Source organism: Antennarius striatus, chromosome 5, assembly GCF_040054535.1.
Source record: "Antennarius striatus isolate MH-2024 chromosome 5, ASM4005453v1, whole genome shotgun sequence".
Lineage (NCBI taxonomy): Eukaryota > Metazoa > Chordata > Actinopteri > Lophiiformes > Antennariidae > Antennarius > Antennarius striatus.
In genome coordinates, this window is record NC_090780.1 from 14,136,876 (window position 1) to 14,154,580 (window position 17,705).

The following is a 17,705-nucleotide window of genomic DNA, read 5'->3' on the forward strand; positions in this document are numbered from 1 at the left end:
GTGATGGGCGGGTTTGGTATGCAGGAGAGGAATGCAGAAGGACAGATGGTAGTTGACTTTGCAAAAAGGATGGAAATGGCTGTAGTGAATACTTTCTTCCAGAAGAGGCAGGAACATAGGGTGACCTATAAGAGTGGAGGTAGGAGCACACAGGTAGACTACATCTTGTGTAGACGGTGTAATCTGAAGGAGATCAGTGACTGCCACAGAAGACAATTAAAATGAGGCAGAGGAACAGCCTGCTCATCCAAGATGTTCTGTTATGTCCGACTTCCTCCCACCACCAAAAACACACAGCTTAGATGAACTGTTAACTCCAAATTGTCCGTATGTGTGAGTGTGTGCATGAATGGTTGTCTGTCTTTCATGTGGCCTCATGTTGAGATGGTGTTTCACCCGGGGTGTACCCCTTCTCTAGCCCTTGGCCAGTTGTGATTTATATTTATATGGAAAATTTCAAGAAATTTCAAGGAAATGCTTCAACTGCACAAAAGCCATCTCCTGATGGAAAATGATTTTAATGGATCTCAATGGAGGAATGAAAAGTCTGCAGTGACTACTGATCTAAAAATTAAGACATTTTATATCACACTTATGAAAAATACATTAAGCATCAATATCAAGTGACAAAATGAAGCTCCCTGGCCAGACTTATTTGAACATGGACCAAAACACTGGAACTTGATTTACTTAAAGACAAAATAAACGCACAAGGTTTGAAATGGGTGAACTTTCAGTGCTGTAAAAAAAAAGGGAGGGGGGGGGTGTTTTGAATTCTACAACTCCCTGGACGGCTCCAGTGAGACAGAATCTGATTGACAGGTTGTTAGTGACAAGGTCCTATAAACTTTCACTTCCTGCTGCTCTCGGTGCAGGAAGTGAGCCAGTGAACCTTTGACCTTGGGTGACTTAATAAAGATCCTTCTCAAGACTACACACAATTAAACAAGACATCAGGTAATGACAATAAAAAGATACACAGCTGAAATCAACATAAACCAACTATAAACGAAGAGCCCAGTTCATGAGACTAGGTCATTTTAAACATTCATAATCGAGCACAATCTTTTTTCTGGTGAAAACAAGCTGCACAACAGGTGACCACTGCATTGCTGCACTGGCATTAATGTAAAGGGAATATTTTTGACACAGAATGTGGACTTGCCTGAGTCAAAATCAGTCGGCCAATCCCTCAGGCAGAAGAAAAACTAAAAAATGTAATTAAAAACAGAGTAAGGGTGACATGGCGGCGCAATAGCGGCGCTGTTGCCTCAAAGCAATAAGGTCCTGCATACAAATCCAAGTTTTCTGTGTGGAGTTTACATGTTCTTCCTGTGTCTGGGTGGGTTCTCCTCCCACCACTACATCATCCATTGAACTACTATGTTCAAGTGATGATGAATATGAGCATGATTGTTTGTCTTTCAGTGTAGGCTGGGATAGGCTCCAACCCCTGTGATCCTAAACAGGATAAGCCATTAAGAAAATTAATAAAAACAGAGTAACATGCAAAAAATATTCTGACAGTAAAGATTCAACGTTCAGAATTATCCTTCAACAGTTTAGAATAAATATAATCACTATTGTTCTTGTTGTACTGATTATAAATATTGATTAATTCAGGTGTATTATTTTCTTCATTCCTTGTAAACAAGGTGTTCATTTTAAATTAGACACTCTTTGTTTGTCAATTTCAGTAAACCTTCTAGCATTAAAATATATTGATTGACTGATTGTTGGTTTGTTGATTATTAATCTTAATCAGAGAATAGTAACTCAATATATCAACAAATGTGATCTACTGTATGTAGAACGTGTTTAGTTTTAAAATATAGTTAAGTAAAAATAATGGAACTGGCAGAAATGTACAGTACATTTAAATACTTATACTAAAACATTTATTTTTATTTGATCTCGTTTCTGTGTGTCTCCACAGTGCACTGGCATCGCGCCCGGAGATTCCCCCGCCTCACACCGTCAGTCAGCTGGGATAGGCTCCAGCTCCCTGTGACCCGCCACAGCGGATGAAGCGGTTTAAAATGAAGGAATCCATGAATGCATGAATGAATGAATGAATGAATGAACGAATGAATGAATGAATGAATGAATGAATGAATGAATGAATGAATGAATGAATGAATGTATTGTATTCATCCAAGAGATATTTTTTCATTTCATCTTTTAATTTTGGCACTGTGAAACACACCCATTAGACATTACACACCCAAATTCTCCCATTAGATGCTTTGCTGACATCATCGTCATTTACGTACTCGTCAAAACTTCCAGGGACCACGCCGAAATAAATTAGTAATGTTTATTCAGCAACTAATTCAGATTCTTCTGTCATACTCTGACAGTGTATGGAATCTGGAGGAAAACACTGAAAGGAGTTCTCAATGCATCCCCTATATACTGTATATAAGAATGAATATATAAATGATGGCTTATTTGTAGTGCTGTGACAATAGGCTAGCAACACACTTGGAAGGAAAGACAAATCAAAAACCCAAAACCAAAAGGAAGAGGTCGCTGTACATCTTGCATTGTTAAACATACCGGCTGCTTCTCCCTAGGTGTCGCTGTCCGTCTGGTTGCAGCAAATACATACGTTTTAATATAGTGAACTACTGAGAGTCTCCCTCTGAATGACTCTGAAAGCAACTTCTACGAGCTTCTTACAAAGACACTTTCACGCTGAAAAGAAGGGGGGTGACCTTCCTGAGAGTCACATTACACGAAATCAAAATGAAATCATTAAAACAGAGGTAATCAAATTAATATACAAGAGATCAAATACAGAATACATTTAGAGTAATTTAGGAACATAACATAACTCTAAATGCTAACTTAAAAAAATTAATAATATCTAAATTGTTATAATAACATTATTATTATTATTATTATTATTATTATTATTATTATTATTATTATTGATTTGTGCTGTGCTGTCAAGTCATAAAATTATACATTTGTTGTTTAATTTCCAAGACAATATAATGGTAATTTCTCTGACTCGGACCAGCTCATTGTGACTGGACTGCCTCCAATTTTTCTCAGGTTATTAGAGCTAAAATTTGTTGTGGATTTTCGAGCAGAACTGCCTCTTGACTTTGCTCCTTCAAACCTTTTCTTTGAATTAGAATGTTTTAAGAATGTCTCCTAAACAATTACGCTATCTTGTCATCTTTAACAACAGCCTGGTATAAATTTCATAAAACAATTATTGAAGTATAATATCTTTGGATATTTGCTTTTATTGATAAAAGGAACAGACAAAAGACAATTAACCAAATATAATTTATATTTGTATATACATACATTACATTACATTTAGTGTATAGTGAAGTATAAATCATTGCTCCTCACAAACAAACACTGCAGGTCCTGAGAATATTAAAAGAGAATTCCAGGAGGACCGTTGTCTGTGCCGGGAGGTGTGCATCTATCAAAGCATGTCAGCAAAGGTCATCATACAGGTTTAACTAAGAAAAAAATGGAAAACACTCGGTCACTGTAACGGGGAAAGGGGAGGAGGAGGAGGAGCACTCCAGTTTGGTTTGACTTTATGTTTGACCTTTTCAGGAAGGAGAACTAATCCTTGAATATAATAGACTGTAAGATATGGAAAATGACTGTGCTGTTATCTCTGTTACCCTGGAGACCATCAGCAGCACCCAGGGCTTCTGCAGCTGCCAAGTTATTAAGCATCCAGTTTGTATATAATGGAAAAATACCTTTTCAGGCATCAATCCTCACACACTCATGTACATAGTGACTGACATATACGGTGTGTGTGTGTGTGTGTGTGTGTGTGTGTGTGTGTGTGTGTGTGTGTGTGTGTGTGTGTGTGTGTGTGTGTGTGTGTATACATGTACAGAACACAGTGAAATTATTTATATCATGATAAATACAATTAACAAAATAAAACCTCTTCTGTTTGTAACCTTTTATATACCCGCGGTTAAATAACCTAACACTGTCTTATTTTACCATTTGTAAAATAACCATTTGAATGGTTATTTTACATATTAAAATATTTTTCCGTCTTGCAGCGGTTCTTTTTAACGCCAGTAAATCCACCATTAAAAAAAGCTATCACAACAAAGAACATCAGATGGCTCATGCAGATAACCCAAAAATAATGGAAAAGTGACCTGTATTTATGCTGTATAAATATACACCGAATAAAGTCTTTGCACATGCAGACCATTAATAGGCAGACCCCAATCCCCACACCCCCATCTTCCATCTATCTTACACAGATCTGCTCCAGTAAATGATGCATTCCCAGCAATAGATGTATTTGTTGCGCGAGTTTGAAAAGGCGGTGATAATCTGGGAGGGAGAGATAAGAAATGCCATTTATTCCGCGGCACTTTGGAGCCTATTTCCCGGGCCGATCAACCCCATTCTCCCCGACACCTCCAGCAGCGCGCTGATAACGATTAGGCTATTTATTATCTTCACAAAGAACAAAGATTAGCCAGCACCGATGAAAAATTACCCCAGGATGGGTTAAATCAGTGGGACCCAAGGATCCTACCAGCATTGGATTTTTCTTTCTCTCTTGAAATGTAAAAACACACGTCAAAAAGAGGAGAAAATAATTGTTCAGATGCTTTAATAACAACTTTAAAGATGAAAAATACGTCTGACATTAATAAAATATATTATATTATGTATTATTTATAATACATAATATTATAAATAAATTATAATTTCGATTAAATCTCACACCATAAACGTCTACAGTACCTAAAAAAAAAGGACAAAATTATAACAAACATAAAATAACATAACATAACATAGTGACGTTTCATTTGTGTTTTTCGTTTTATGATATGACTATCAGTGGTATTTAGATGCCATGCATGGCCACCTCTCTCCAGGGCTCGGGTGAGAGAAAGAGCAGTTTAAAAAAGGCGGATTGAATTAATGTCAAATACTAAAATGGAAGTGGATGTTCGCAGCCGATAAGGTTTTATCTCCACGTCAGATCAGAAGGGCTCACACTCCAAGCATGTGTATTTCAACATTATCATGCTGATGAGCTCTAATACAACCACGCTTGTCCCTCCGGTGTGTTCCGCTTTCTTCACTCTACACGGTAGATTTCCTCTTAAGACGATTTGAAAAGACTGGTCTCTGTATAAATAATCACATTTGGTTCTTCACAGAGCCTTAAATTTCTACCCCGAGTTGCTGTTCGTGGTGGATCTGAACAGGCCATAGTCGAAGGAAGTGTTTTAAATGTAGATGGATGTGATTCCCTCTTAAAACGCGTTTTACGTTTGTTTAACATGAGTTGCAATAAAGAAAACAAATGAGAATAGGCGCGTCTGCGAGGTCTATGGGTCCAGTCCCTCAGCAGAGAGGGCTTCATCGTTGACCATCACAGTTATCAAGAGATTTGACCATCACAGTTCAGTTAGCAGGCGGATGTTGGCGCCAGTATTAGAGTTTAAAGAAAGATTTGGCCACTGGCTTACTAAAATGCAGAGAGGTCACCCTTCTGGAACTGTTGGATCTCCTGACAGACAGACGGACGGACGGACGGACAGACAGACAGATAGACAGAAAGGTATAGGCAGACATAGAAAAAAAAGAGAGAAAACAACACATCAAAAATATTTGAAAAGTGGATATAGCATACACGTTGTTTTTTATGTATGTCTCCAAGATGACAAGGTGAGAACACTTTCAATTTATTTATAATCTAATCTAATCTAATCTGTATAGTCCACCTTGTTTTTTTCATGCAGGAATCATTCATGGAGTGCTTCCAAATCAAAGCAGTCAGGAGGCTGTGGGCCAACTTGATATGTATTATTAATGCTGCCACGATGAAAATATCGACTGTGTCCTTGCTCGATTTCATCCTGTGGGATTACAGAACATTCTCTTTATTTTTCTTTCTTTATATAATTTTTTTTTTTAAATGTGAATTCCTTTTTGCGTAAATCTTTTGGTTTTGTGTCGACGTGATTAACTGGTAATTTGGCTTTTGTGAATAAACGTGATTTTAAAAATAAATTGTTCTTCTCTCTCTCTCTCTCTCTCTCTCTCTCTCTCTCTCTCTCTCTCTCTCTCTCTGTGTTGGAAAAAGTGAAATTCAGATTTCTTTTTTTTTTCTTTACTAAAATGCTCTGACGTCAGGTAACGGCGTCACGAAGGCGGCGAGTCGCCCGGCCGGAGCTGGGCGCGCTCCTCGCACATTTATTGTATGCCAATCTCTGTGTGTGTGTGTGTGTGTGTGTGTGTGTGTGTGTGTGTGTGTGTGTGTGTGTGTGTGTGTGTGTGTGTGTGTGTGTGTGTGTGTGTGTGTGTGTGTGTGTGTGTGTGAGAGAGAGAGAGAGAGAGAGAGAGAGAGATTCCACATCTCTGCAAAGGTAAAAGATGAACAGACATGTTGCGTAACACGCATCACGCCATAAAAATGATAATCCATTTACCTATATTTAAAGTTGAATTTTTGTTGTTTCTTTATGTATAAAACAAACAATAAAAAGGTGTTAAATTAACCATATCGTTAGTGAATTTAATCTGTTTGAAAATACTATTTTTAAACGTCTTCTTCGATCCTGTGGATGGAACATTGGGGGTAATGCTGCACATGAAGCTGTGCCACACACAACTCACTGATGAAAGTTTCCTGCATGAGACTCTCATGCAGGGAGCGAGTCGTTTCTAGTCTCCTTTCTAAAAGCACATAAAGGATGTGGACAGCAGCGCTATGGCGTGACTCCTTGCCTCTGGGTTGGCCAGTATAGATTCATCTAAGATCGGTATCATCCAACCCACTGGCGTGGTTGCTTTACCTTTCAGAAATTATTATACCTAATCGTTGTTTAGAAAAAACGTAGAAGATCTATTGGTTTAAATGGATAGAATATTACATCCTACCGTGCTTTGGAAATATCACTGCTGATGTCTGTGTTGAATAAATCAGCAGAATTTGTAAGAAAAGGTTGAAGACTTTCATCCACGAAACTTCAGTTCACTTCAGAACTGAAGACTAGATTCAACACAGAGATCTACTATGGCCTGGATGACAGAATCTCCACAGACAGGACCAATAATCATACATTACACTCTTTGATCATAAAGCAACAGGATACACCTATCCACGTGAATATGATAGAAACATCTCAGTGATTTTTCTGGCTTGAAGAACCGCCTCTGAGCTTTTACAAAGCTGCTGCGCAATTGGCTGAATGAAGAATTTAATAGTGGCTCCGCCTTTGAGAGAGACAAGCCTGGCCCCGCTGTCAGCCACGGGTGGACGTGTTGCTTTAAGTCCCGGTGGATGGAGGAGTTTACTCTGACAAACACTCACCAAACCTAGAGAACACCAGCAGGAGCTTAACCTGGACGAGGGACAGTTTTCCTGAAAAGGCGCTGATCAGATGCTGTGGATACAATAATCTGGTAGTGAGTAACGCATCTTCCCGATTGTTTTGAATGAAAACGCGCAAAAGTAGGAGACGAATTCATGTCAACCAAATATGGATGTTTATGAAGCTGCATCGCAGCATTATCCACGGGAGCTCTGCGTCTGAAGAGCTGATGCTTTAAGGCTGAGCGACAGCTTTAAATTATTAACACCTGATGTTTGCTTGTTGTAGGTTTCCAGTGTCAAACTAAGGGAAAGTCACAGGAACCAAAACACATCTGTCGCCTAGAGCGCATGGACAGAGTAAAGGACAAGTACTGCTTACCCTTTTTTCTCTGCCTGGATACTGCTGAACCCGACGCGCTTCAGAGATGGATGTGGCGGCTGATCAGCCCCGCTGGATGCATCACCACACTGTTCTGAACGGGCAACACGCAGACGCGCACCACCCCGGCCTGGGACACAACTACATGGAGCCCACGACGCAGCTCCTTCCCCCAGATGAAGTGGATGTTTTCTTTAATCACCTGGACTCACAAGGCAACCCGTACTACCACAACTCTGCCAGGGCCAGAGTGTCCTACAGCCAAGCGCACGGTAGGATGGAGCAACTGAGATGGTGGGGCAGCTTGGACAGATATGAGTGACAGCAGGTGTCATGACTAAATATTTAGCTGTTGTTTTTCCAAAACAACCGACGACTAAGCGTCAAATGCCAATATCTCTTATTTGACGCTCTACAATGTGAATTATGAATAAACAGGCAACGTTGCTTCTTTATTACTTTGATTTAAAAAAATGTTGTGTTAATTTACATAATCAGATTTAATTAACGCAACCCGACAGCGCGGGAATGACTTTTTTTTTAAAGTACATGTACATGTAGGAAATACCAGTTTAATTCTCCGGATTTTTTAAAATTAAAAAACCTGTAGATTCTACAGGTTTTGTTGTTGTTTCTTTCCCATTGGACCACTCGCGTTTATTTTCCATTGCAAACTTACATGACATTTGATCTGATTTCTTCCCGCTATAATAAACAATCTGTGTTGTTGTTGTTGTTTTCCAGCTCGTCTGACTGGCTCTCAGGTCTGTCGGCCTCATCTCATCCACAGCCCGGGGCTTTCATGGCTGGACGGAGGGAAAGCCGCCCTGTCGGCTCACCACCACAACGCCTGGGCCGTCAGTCCCTTCAGCAAGCCCAGTCTGCACCACCACGGCTCCGCGTCCACCGGGGGCCTCTCCGCCGTCTACCCGTGCAGCAGCAACTCAAACACAGTCTCCACGTCTCAGTTAACACCCCCGTCCCATTCCAGCCCCCATCTGTATACTTTCCCCCCGACGCCACCAAAGGACGTGTCGCCGGACCTGGGAGCAGCATCTCCCTCCACGACCAGAATGGATGAGAAGGAATCTATCAAATACCAGGTGTCTTTAACGGAGGGGATGAAGATGGAGGGCTGCAGCCCGCTGAGAAGCACCCTGGCCTCGATGAGCGCCCAGACCCCCTCCACCCACCACCCCATACCGACCTATCCCACCTACTCTCTCCCAGCGGCGCACGACTACGGCAGCAGTCTGTTTCACCCCGGGAGCCTGCTCGGAGCGTCCCCCGGCTTCATGAACAAGAACAAAGGCAAGACACGGTCCTGCACCGGTAAGTCCGTGAACGCACCACGAACCGAAATCCAAAAATACAATAAAAATATGTAAAATAATGTAAAATATTCTGAGGATGTTTTGTCGAGAAAATTAAATTTGCTGGTTTTGTCAGAGGAGAAAATTAAGTGAGTACGTCTGATACAAAAAAATAAGGAAAATTAGAAGTAATTTTTTTTTTTTTAAAAACCCGCTTACAAATATTTCCTGTTGTCACCTGCGGAACATTTCCTTTTCTGCGCTACAAACTATTTTGATGTTATGCAGCTTTGCAGTGTGTCGCAGTGTTACTGTTTGCCATATTTAAATCAGATAAGGATATTTGGTGATTTAAAAAAAAAAAGCTTTATAATGTAATATAAAATCAGACGTTCATGAACGTTAACGACACACAATCTTGAATGATAAAACACGTTTGCCCGTAACACCTTAAATAACATTAAATATTTGAGGAGCAACATTTACAGACAAATGCAGCCTCCATCATTCTCCCGGATATTTACTGTTGCAAAAAGCCATTTCATAACTTCTAAATGGAGGGAGGTTTGACGTGAGGCAGCAGCAACATGCAAACTGTGATTTATGCAAAAATTATCTCAGGAATAGCAAAGTCATAGTAAAGGATAAAGCTATTTTTCAATGAATGCTTGTAATGACCCAGCACTGTCATTGACATTTCTTTAGTAACTTTCTTAAAAAGCATGTTGTGTTTGACCTGACTGCAGTTCCTCAATGAACCAAATCCAGCGCAGTGGTGTGAAAGGAAGATCTGCAGGTGAAAAGAGCCAAAACCTCAGTATTTAGGCCAAGAGTCTCTTCTCAGTTACATAAGACATTAATACGTTGACTATAGAGTAGGAGACTCCCAGACTTGATAGTTCAACCAGGCTATTGAACAAAGTAAAGGTGACCTAATCCCAAGAACATGTTCAAATTAGAGCTAATTCTAAATTTTCACTCTTATTACTTTAAAATAATTATGATACTACTCGCTGTTAATAACTTAAAACATTTTACTATTTTATTCATCTAAAATTGACTCCAGTGTTGTGATCTTTGAAGGCTGTTGTTCGCTCTTACTACTTCAAATTTTTAGTCAGATTTAATCTGGTAAACTGCCATTAGAGGACTCTGCCTTTATAGAGTAAAAATTATATATTCGTCATTGTCAGGTTGTTTTAGGAGACACTCGGTGAATAGTTTTGAACAAAAGGAATTATGTTGGCTGATTTTACAGAATCTTCTTTTTCAGCTTATTGTGTTTCTTGCTGAAGTGCATCTGCTTGCGAAAGAATCCCTTCATGTGATTCAGCAGACTCCTGATAGCACACAGACACAGTTTCTTTCTCTTTATTGCCAAACAAACTGAAAACATTAAATCTGTAATTGGAAGTGGTTTTTGTGGAAATGCATTTTCTTCTCACCCAATTGCATAAAAAATTTCATGTGTCCACACAAACCACAAAGATGTAGTTTACGCATACATATTGGACATTTCGCAGTTTCGAGACCAAACCACATTTACAACCGTGATTGAACAAAAAGGTGGGTTGAGGTGAAACTTTCACAAATTTCCATGTGTGTTTCTCATCAGAGGGGCGTGAGTGTGTCAACTGTGGAGCCACCTCCACACCTCTGTGGAGACGTGACAGCACCGGACACTACCTGTGCAATGCCTGTGGGCTGTACCACAAGATGAATGGTCAGAATAGACCACTCATCAAACCCAAACGTAGACTGGTGAGTCTCATCATTTATAGAAGGGGGGGGGGGTAGGGTGTTAGTGAAAAACTGTACGTGTGTGTGGAGAAGGTGGGAATAAATAAAGAGTGTAAGGCGGAAGTAGAGGAAGGGGGTGGTGGTGGGGCACAATAGCAGGAAAGTTATATTTTCCCAATCAGTTTCCAGAAATTGTGTTTCTCAGTCACCTCTTGCTCTTTGCGCTCACACAGTTAGCAGAGCTGGACTATCTGTGTTGTTTCTCTTATCATTATTACTGCTACTTCTGATACTGTCATTGATAGCAGGCCAAGTTCTTTCCTAACAACACAGGCCCTCTGCTGACAGCTCTAGGCTCACAATGTTATCACACTTTTTGAAATTTGTGAGATAAATTTGATTTTATTTTGACACAGAAAATCTGCACAGCTTAACAAAAAATACAAGTCTCAAAATCAGTATATTTTGAACTTTTAAAATAAAAAAGTAAATGTTCTTTTGAGATAATGATTTGTTATAAAGGTAGAAACAGGAGTATTTTTTGTAGCTCACATAAATCTTACTTCTGGGAAATAACATGGTTCCTAATGACTGTGAGGGGGTCAGTGTAAAAGGAACAAAGTAGATTTGGTTTGATTCAAATATTCCCATTATGATCTGCTTCAAACATCAGTGTTACTGGGAATCAGTGAGACCAGTTATATTTCATGTTTCATGTCTACAAATGGTTATTAAAATATTAGAATTCAAACTCAATCCATACATTTTTTGAAATGATAAGCTAATTCTAGTTGATTTATAACTATGACAAGCCTGAAGTATTGGCTCTATATGGTCATGCAAAAAATGTAATTAAAATTTTAACTGTTAAAATAAAGTTTGACGTAAATTTCAGTTCAATTTAATTCCATTTCAAAATAAAACATCGCAGTCAAAGTGTGTTGGTGTAACCCAGTGAACTAGTCGTGTTTATGGTCGTGTGGTGCAGCAGCAGGCAGCTGGGAAATCAAACCCGTGTTTACACAGTCAACACACACTGATCATTAAACCACATTTAACAGACGAGTGTGTATCGCTGTGGACAATCACACCTGGAACTTTTCGAAATCATTTTTAATAGTTTTATTTTGAAGAGAACATGGCTCGTCACCCCAACCCGAAAACAGTATCTGATCTGAAGACAACAATGTTTATGTTGATCGATTCTGCTTTATTTAAGCCAACACAACATACAAACACACAATAAATAGTATGACGGGTCTATTTTAAGTCTTTCAAATAGTTTTGGTGATTCACTTGATCAGATTGCTTATTTGTCAATTTTTGAGTTTACATCGGTGCGGAACAAACAGGACACTAAAGTGGAATACCAGGCATTGAAACAATTACCTGCTGTAGTCGAACATGAGTGCTTTTCTGTGTGCGTCCTTCGGGCATGCAGAGCCGTATTTCAGGCATGGTTTCCGTATGGCGCGCAGTGCGCCGCAGCGGCTTGTGTTCCGCGGCAGCAGCAGCCCTCCAGTTGTTTCCTATCCGGATATCTGACCGGTCCAGATAAAGCAGCGCCTGTTTCCTCCTGCGGTCCCCCCAACGACAGGACCTAGACGCAGTTTCATGGTGGTCAAGCTCTCCGGCCATGGAAGTTAAAGCAAAGTAGAATGAATGAGAAAAAGATGATTGGAAACGTTTTGGAACTTGATCTACAACCGAACAACACTCCCCTCATTTTTTCTCGATTTTCAGAGTGAACCTATTAATATAGAAAAAAGTTTTATACTATATATTTCATATGTTGTCTGATAATAAATTTATTACATCCATTATGCAGATTGATGGAGCAGATTAATATGTGATTTATTTATTTATTTAAATTTTTTATTTTAATTTTATGAAATACACCAAAATCATGATTCAGGGGTAAGGAAATGGATTACCAAGAAGCTGTAAGGGCTCCTCACTCATAATTTAGATACGGTGGTGATGAGTTTCAGTTGTATGAAGGGAACATTTCAAATGTCAAATATAACAAATAAGCATTCTCCTTGTGACATTGTAATAAATTTAATTAAAAATGTTCTCTCAAAATCATCTCGGAGGTAAATAATTGGTCTGCATATACATATATCAAAAGGAACAATTATTTGAATAGTCAGTCTCTCACTTGAAAAAAAATTAGGTGTCTGTTTGTATTTACTGGTACTCTTCCTTAAAAATTTGAGCTTTTGAGATGTTTGTCTGAAAAAACAACATACTTTAATTAAAATGTCACAATGTGCCTCTTTGACTGTGTATTTTTACCATAGTTTTCATGAGTGAATTTTAATTTAATGAATAATAAAATAATTAGCATATGATTTCAATAACAGTTGTGTGGAACTATTTTAATGAAAAGCAATAAATATCACAAAATAAATATAATGTTCAATGTGTTGACCTGTTTGTTGTTTTCACTTTTGACCTCTAATCAAAGTTTCATCCATATTTTTCTCCAGTCTGCTGCTAGACGAGCAGGCACCTGTTGTGCTAACTGTCAGACGACCACCACCACACTGTGGCGGCGCAATGCTAATGGAGACCCAGTGTGCAATGCCTGCGGCCTCTACTTCAAGTTGCATAACGTAAGTCTGTGTTTAATTGCCACATTGGGCCTGTGCAAAGCTAACGGGGTGAAGTAGATGGGAAGGCAGGAGGGTTACACTGGTGGATGAAGGTGGTTGAGGAAGAAGAGATGGAGAAGAGGTTTTTCTAACCCCAGGCACCGTTGGACTTGTTGGTGTTTCCTTTGTGCTTTCTTGTTTCCATGGTTGGCGTAATCCTTTTGAGTCTCACAATGGTGGGACTGTTGGTGAGAGGGGCTTCCGTAAGGCGAGTCTCATTATGAATAGGAGACTGGAGGCATCAAAATAGGGTTGCATGTTGCAGACGGTATTCTTTATGATTGTACGGTCAACAAATCTCATGAAGAGTTGATAGCAATCAACTGATGGTTAAGTAAAGTCCGTGAAACCAAATCCTGATGGAACATGGAGCAGGAGTTACAATCATTAAAAACATATCAATGAGACACACAGTTAACAATAATATGAACAGTGCTGCGCTTTCTAGAACCTACAGTTCCAAAGTAGAGTTAGGAAAAGATGCAGCCTTTCTTTTTTTAAATGAAAATATATATACTTGTTTAAAGGTTATCTATCCCAAGCAGGTACCATGGAAAGATTAATGGATGGACTAACACATTCTTATTCTTGGCCATTTTACAACAACAAAAATATATAATATTTGTTGTTATCCTTTAAGGGCTTAGCAAAAGTTACCCCATGTTTGATCTGATTATCTCATAACTTCTTGATTTAAACTGTTCCTACGATCTTTAAACTGATCACTCATGTACTTTATTTCTCTCTCTGCACAGGTGAATCGACCACTCACCATGAAAAAGGAGGGAATACAGACGCGTAATCGCAAAATGTCCAACAAATCCAAAAAGAATAAGAGGTGCAATGAGAGCTATGATGAATTTCCCAAAAGCCTGCATGACAAGAGCTCTCCTTTCAGCACTGCCTGTCTGGCCGGACACATGTCTATGAGCCACTTGCCGCCTTTCAGCCATGCTGGACATATGCTTCCCACACCCACTCCGATTCACCCTTCTTTTGGGCACCCACACCACTCTAATATGGTGACAGCCATGGGATGAGGGGGTGAGGAGAAGACCTATTGTATAGTAATGCTGGGGAACCTGACCTGGTTGTATGAGCAGGAATGATGGTATTACAGACAGAGATGTCGTGAAGACTGTATTGAGTGATTATGCCAATGGTCAGTGGTGGATACATGTATTAAGGGCGAAAGGACATTTTCTTTAACATATGATTATTATTAACATTATTTACAGGTACATATTTTGATGGGGTGAGATATTTGACTTCCTGTCAGGCAAGAGCGCTCATGTTAACACATAAATGTCATTGCACCTCATAGTTTAATCCCCACTGACGGCCTGAGCTTGGTGTGGATCAGCATGTGCCGAATAGTAACTGTGAATATTGTAAATGTGTGAAAATGAAGGGGATGTCCCAGATAGAGAAATCCCCTTCACAACATTAGATGAAATATGCTGGATTATTTTTTTTCCTTTGATGAACAGTTTTAAAAGAATTTTCACAAAAGAAAAAACAAAACAAAAACATTGACACTGTTTATGATGATAATTATTGTTATTCTAATAATTATTGTTATTCAGATAATTAATTTATTTTCACTTCTTGTCTTCTTTTACTATATCACCTGAATCATAATACGGATATTGTTATCCCAGTTCTGAATATATTTTTACCTGAAGCGCTTTCTCTGAGCTGGTCGACATTTATACTAATAAGAAATAAAGAGGTCAAGTTCATTATTCCTCCTGCTCCTTCTATTCAATAATCAATGTTTAATGTTTAAACCTTCATACTTAGATGCTGTCAAAATGTAAATGTCACTCTTCTTTAGCACAACTCTCCATCCATCTATCCATGTTGTTGTAGACGAGACAATTGCAATTGTTTAATCTACAACTGTTTTTCCGTTTTGCGGGTGATAGGTCTGCTGGACAGGTGAGAGGTGGGGTACACCCTGGACAGGACACCAGCTCACTGTGGGGCTTAACGCAACTAATAAAAATCAAAGTTAAAGATATTAGCAACTACGCCTATTTGTTAGTACTGCTTATTTGTGTCTTAGGCCCATTCTATGTGCATCAAGTACTACGTAGTTTTCTATGTTTGCCTGTTGAACCCAGATGGATTTAAGAAACAACTGAATATTTTTGGTAATACACCTATGTGGTTTTTCGGCTGAGAGTTAGCAAAAATGCGCAATGCCACAAACATGTCTATCAATCAGGAAAATATATCAAATGAAATAAAAATCATCAACTATTGTTGTAGATATTTGCTGATGGGCCTGTCAGAAAATCTTTAATGCTAAGACTCTTCAAGAAAATTGTGATTGTAGGGCATCTTTCTGGAAAAGCAGTGGGATAAATACCATCTACACATGAAGTCCAAGCTCTGGTGGGATTGGTGGAGGTGGTGGTGGCAGCTAATGATTCCGCTGTGACTGCATGTTTAGGCTCATGAAGTGATAAAGTTGTTGAATATGTAAAGACTGGGAAATGACAGGTAGGATGACAGATATAACAGTAACAGGAAAGGACTAAAGGTACAGTGAATCATATTTAAATTGATATCTGTAAGATGATAGTTTGTTATTGGACAGGTGACCACCTGAATCAATTGACTGAGAGTTAATGACAGTAGGGATTCAAGAGTAAGTGTTTATGAGAGGTGTAAATGAGAGGATGGTGTGAGAAATAAACTGTGGCCTAACTGTGCAAAGCCATAGACTTCCAGACTGAATTATTGCTACAGCTTCATTTATTCTAGTTTAGCATGAAGACAAGAACAAGGGGGGATTACCAATCTGGCTCTGTCAGAAGTTATGAAATCAGTAATTATGTTTTTGTTCCACTAATGCTCGGGAGTCCCAAAAGTACACCGGTTGAAGAATTAATATGATGAATAAAATACCATATAACCACAATGTCTTAATTTCACATTTTTTATTAGTATAGATGAAATCAAAAAGGATTTTGTTATTGCTGGAAAGAAATCACTGGACTTTGTAATTACTGCATAGATTGTGAGGGTGGGATCATTTCATTAAAATGTTTACAGGTGGATTATTAAAATATTTAAAGGTAGATTATTCTTCTGACCATTTTTGGGATACCATCCACTCTATCTTTAAATACCTGCTCTGCAGGCTGAACTCATGTTAAATGTGAGAAACATCTTTGAAGTTGTTGAAGGGTGAAAGAATTTTCTATACTAAATTATTTATGAGTCTCTATCCCAATTTTTCATGAATAAGCACCAGTTTGCTGGCGTTACTGCAGTGATTATCTAAGCCATTGAATTTTCTCAACTATTAATATTAATGTATTGAAGTCCCCACCATAACCTTTGTTGACAAGAAGCACATCTTCCCCCCATAACTTACAATGAACAATTCTCTTAGGGCATTGGACTTCTCTTCTCTGTAAGTCTGCTACATGATGCTCTTTTTTAGAATGATATATGTCATTTTCTTTTTATAAAAGAAAATGACATATATTTATTTATATATTTACTGTAAATTTAGCATTATCTATGATAATTTTTCATTTATTCTAAACGCACACAAAAATCTCAAAAGGATGTTCTCAATTATCAGCCTGTACAGAGTTTTAGTTCTTTGTTCTGAAAATTAACCTAGCAGCTACCTGAAAATGAAATCGTTGATTACAGAGAACACCACATTGGAGATATCAATAAAGTTTGATGCCTGACGATGTTGGATGTAAGGAATCCAACAGTTTGCTTTGTAAGAAGTGACATATTTGTGAAATAAATTTAGCAGCAATATAATCCATATATTTGACGATTTTAACAAATGAAGAGAAAACCAGATAATTATTTCTGATCTCTTTATGCAGATATGAAATCCTCAGACATTGAGCGATTTAGATAACACAATAAATGTCAGCCAAATTGCAACATACAATCTCTTTTGTGACCTCTCACACTGGAAACACTTACTCTTCTTACTCAGACCATTCTCATGCTATTTTTATTTTTAATATTCATCATAAACAACCTTTGTAAAATATTATGCATAATGTTTCATCTACATCACTAAAAAGATTATAAAGACCAGATGAGGGAATTAACATAATCAGTAAAAAGAATAATTGGATCCAAAACTTAATCCAGACATTGCATTGAATGGTGACTAGACTGAACTTGATAAAAGCAGGATGAAAATTAAAAAAAAACCCACTGAAGAACTGCACGAGTCAATTTAGTACAGTTGTATGGTTGGAACACACTCCCTGTTTTCTTATTTA

General features: G+C 38.5%; 1 protein-coding gene across 2 annotated transcripts; it reads left to right on the forward strand.

Moving 5' to 3' along the window:
• The first annotated feature begins 7,269 nt into the window (after positions 1–7,269).
• gata2b (GATA binding protein 2b) lies at positions 7,270–16,346 on the forward strand. 2 transcript variants are annotated; one of them, XM_068316334.1, is made up of 7 exons: positions 7,270–7,434; positions 7,629–7,993; positions 8,466–9,053; positions 10,650–10,795; positions 13,267–13,392; positions 14,187–14,475; positions 15,360–16,346. In XM_068316334.1, the coding sequence occupies exons 2-6, from the start codon at positions 7,768–7,770 to the stop codon at positions 14,469–14,471; spliced, it is 1,371 nt and encodes a 456-aa protein (XP_068172435.1). In that variant the 5' UTR covers positions 7,270–7,434; positions 7,629–7,767; the 3' UTR covers positions 14,472–14,475; positions 15,360–16,346. The 2 variants fall into 2 exon arrangements, with proteins under 2 accessions (XP_068172435.1, XP_068172434.1); XM_068316333.1 differs by having other exon boundaries at positions 14,187–16,346.
• Positions 16,347–17,705: the final 1,359 nt, after the last annotated feature.

What these genes read in the sequence shown, in the direction of transcription:
- gata2b (XM_068316333.1), top strand. Translation starts at nt 7,768, where the DNA reads ATGGATGTGGCGGCTGATCAGCCCCGCTGGATGCATCACCACACTGTT. An exon ending in GTCCTACAGCCAAGCGCACG is followed by an intron (nt 7,994 to 8,465) that starts GTAGGATGGAGC and finishes GTTGTTTTCCAG; the next exon opens with CTCGTCTGACTGGCTCTCAG. An exon ending in CAAGACACGGTCCTGCACCG is followed by an intron (nt 9,054 to 10,649) that starts GTAAGTCCGTGA and finishes GTTTCTCATCAG; the next exon opens with AGGGGCGTGAGTGTGTCAAC.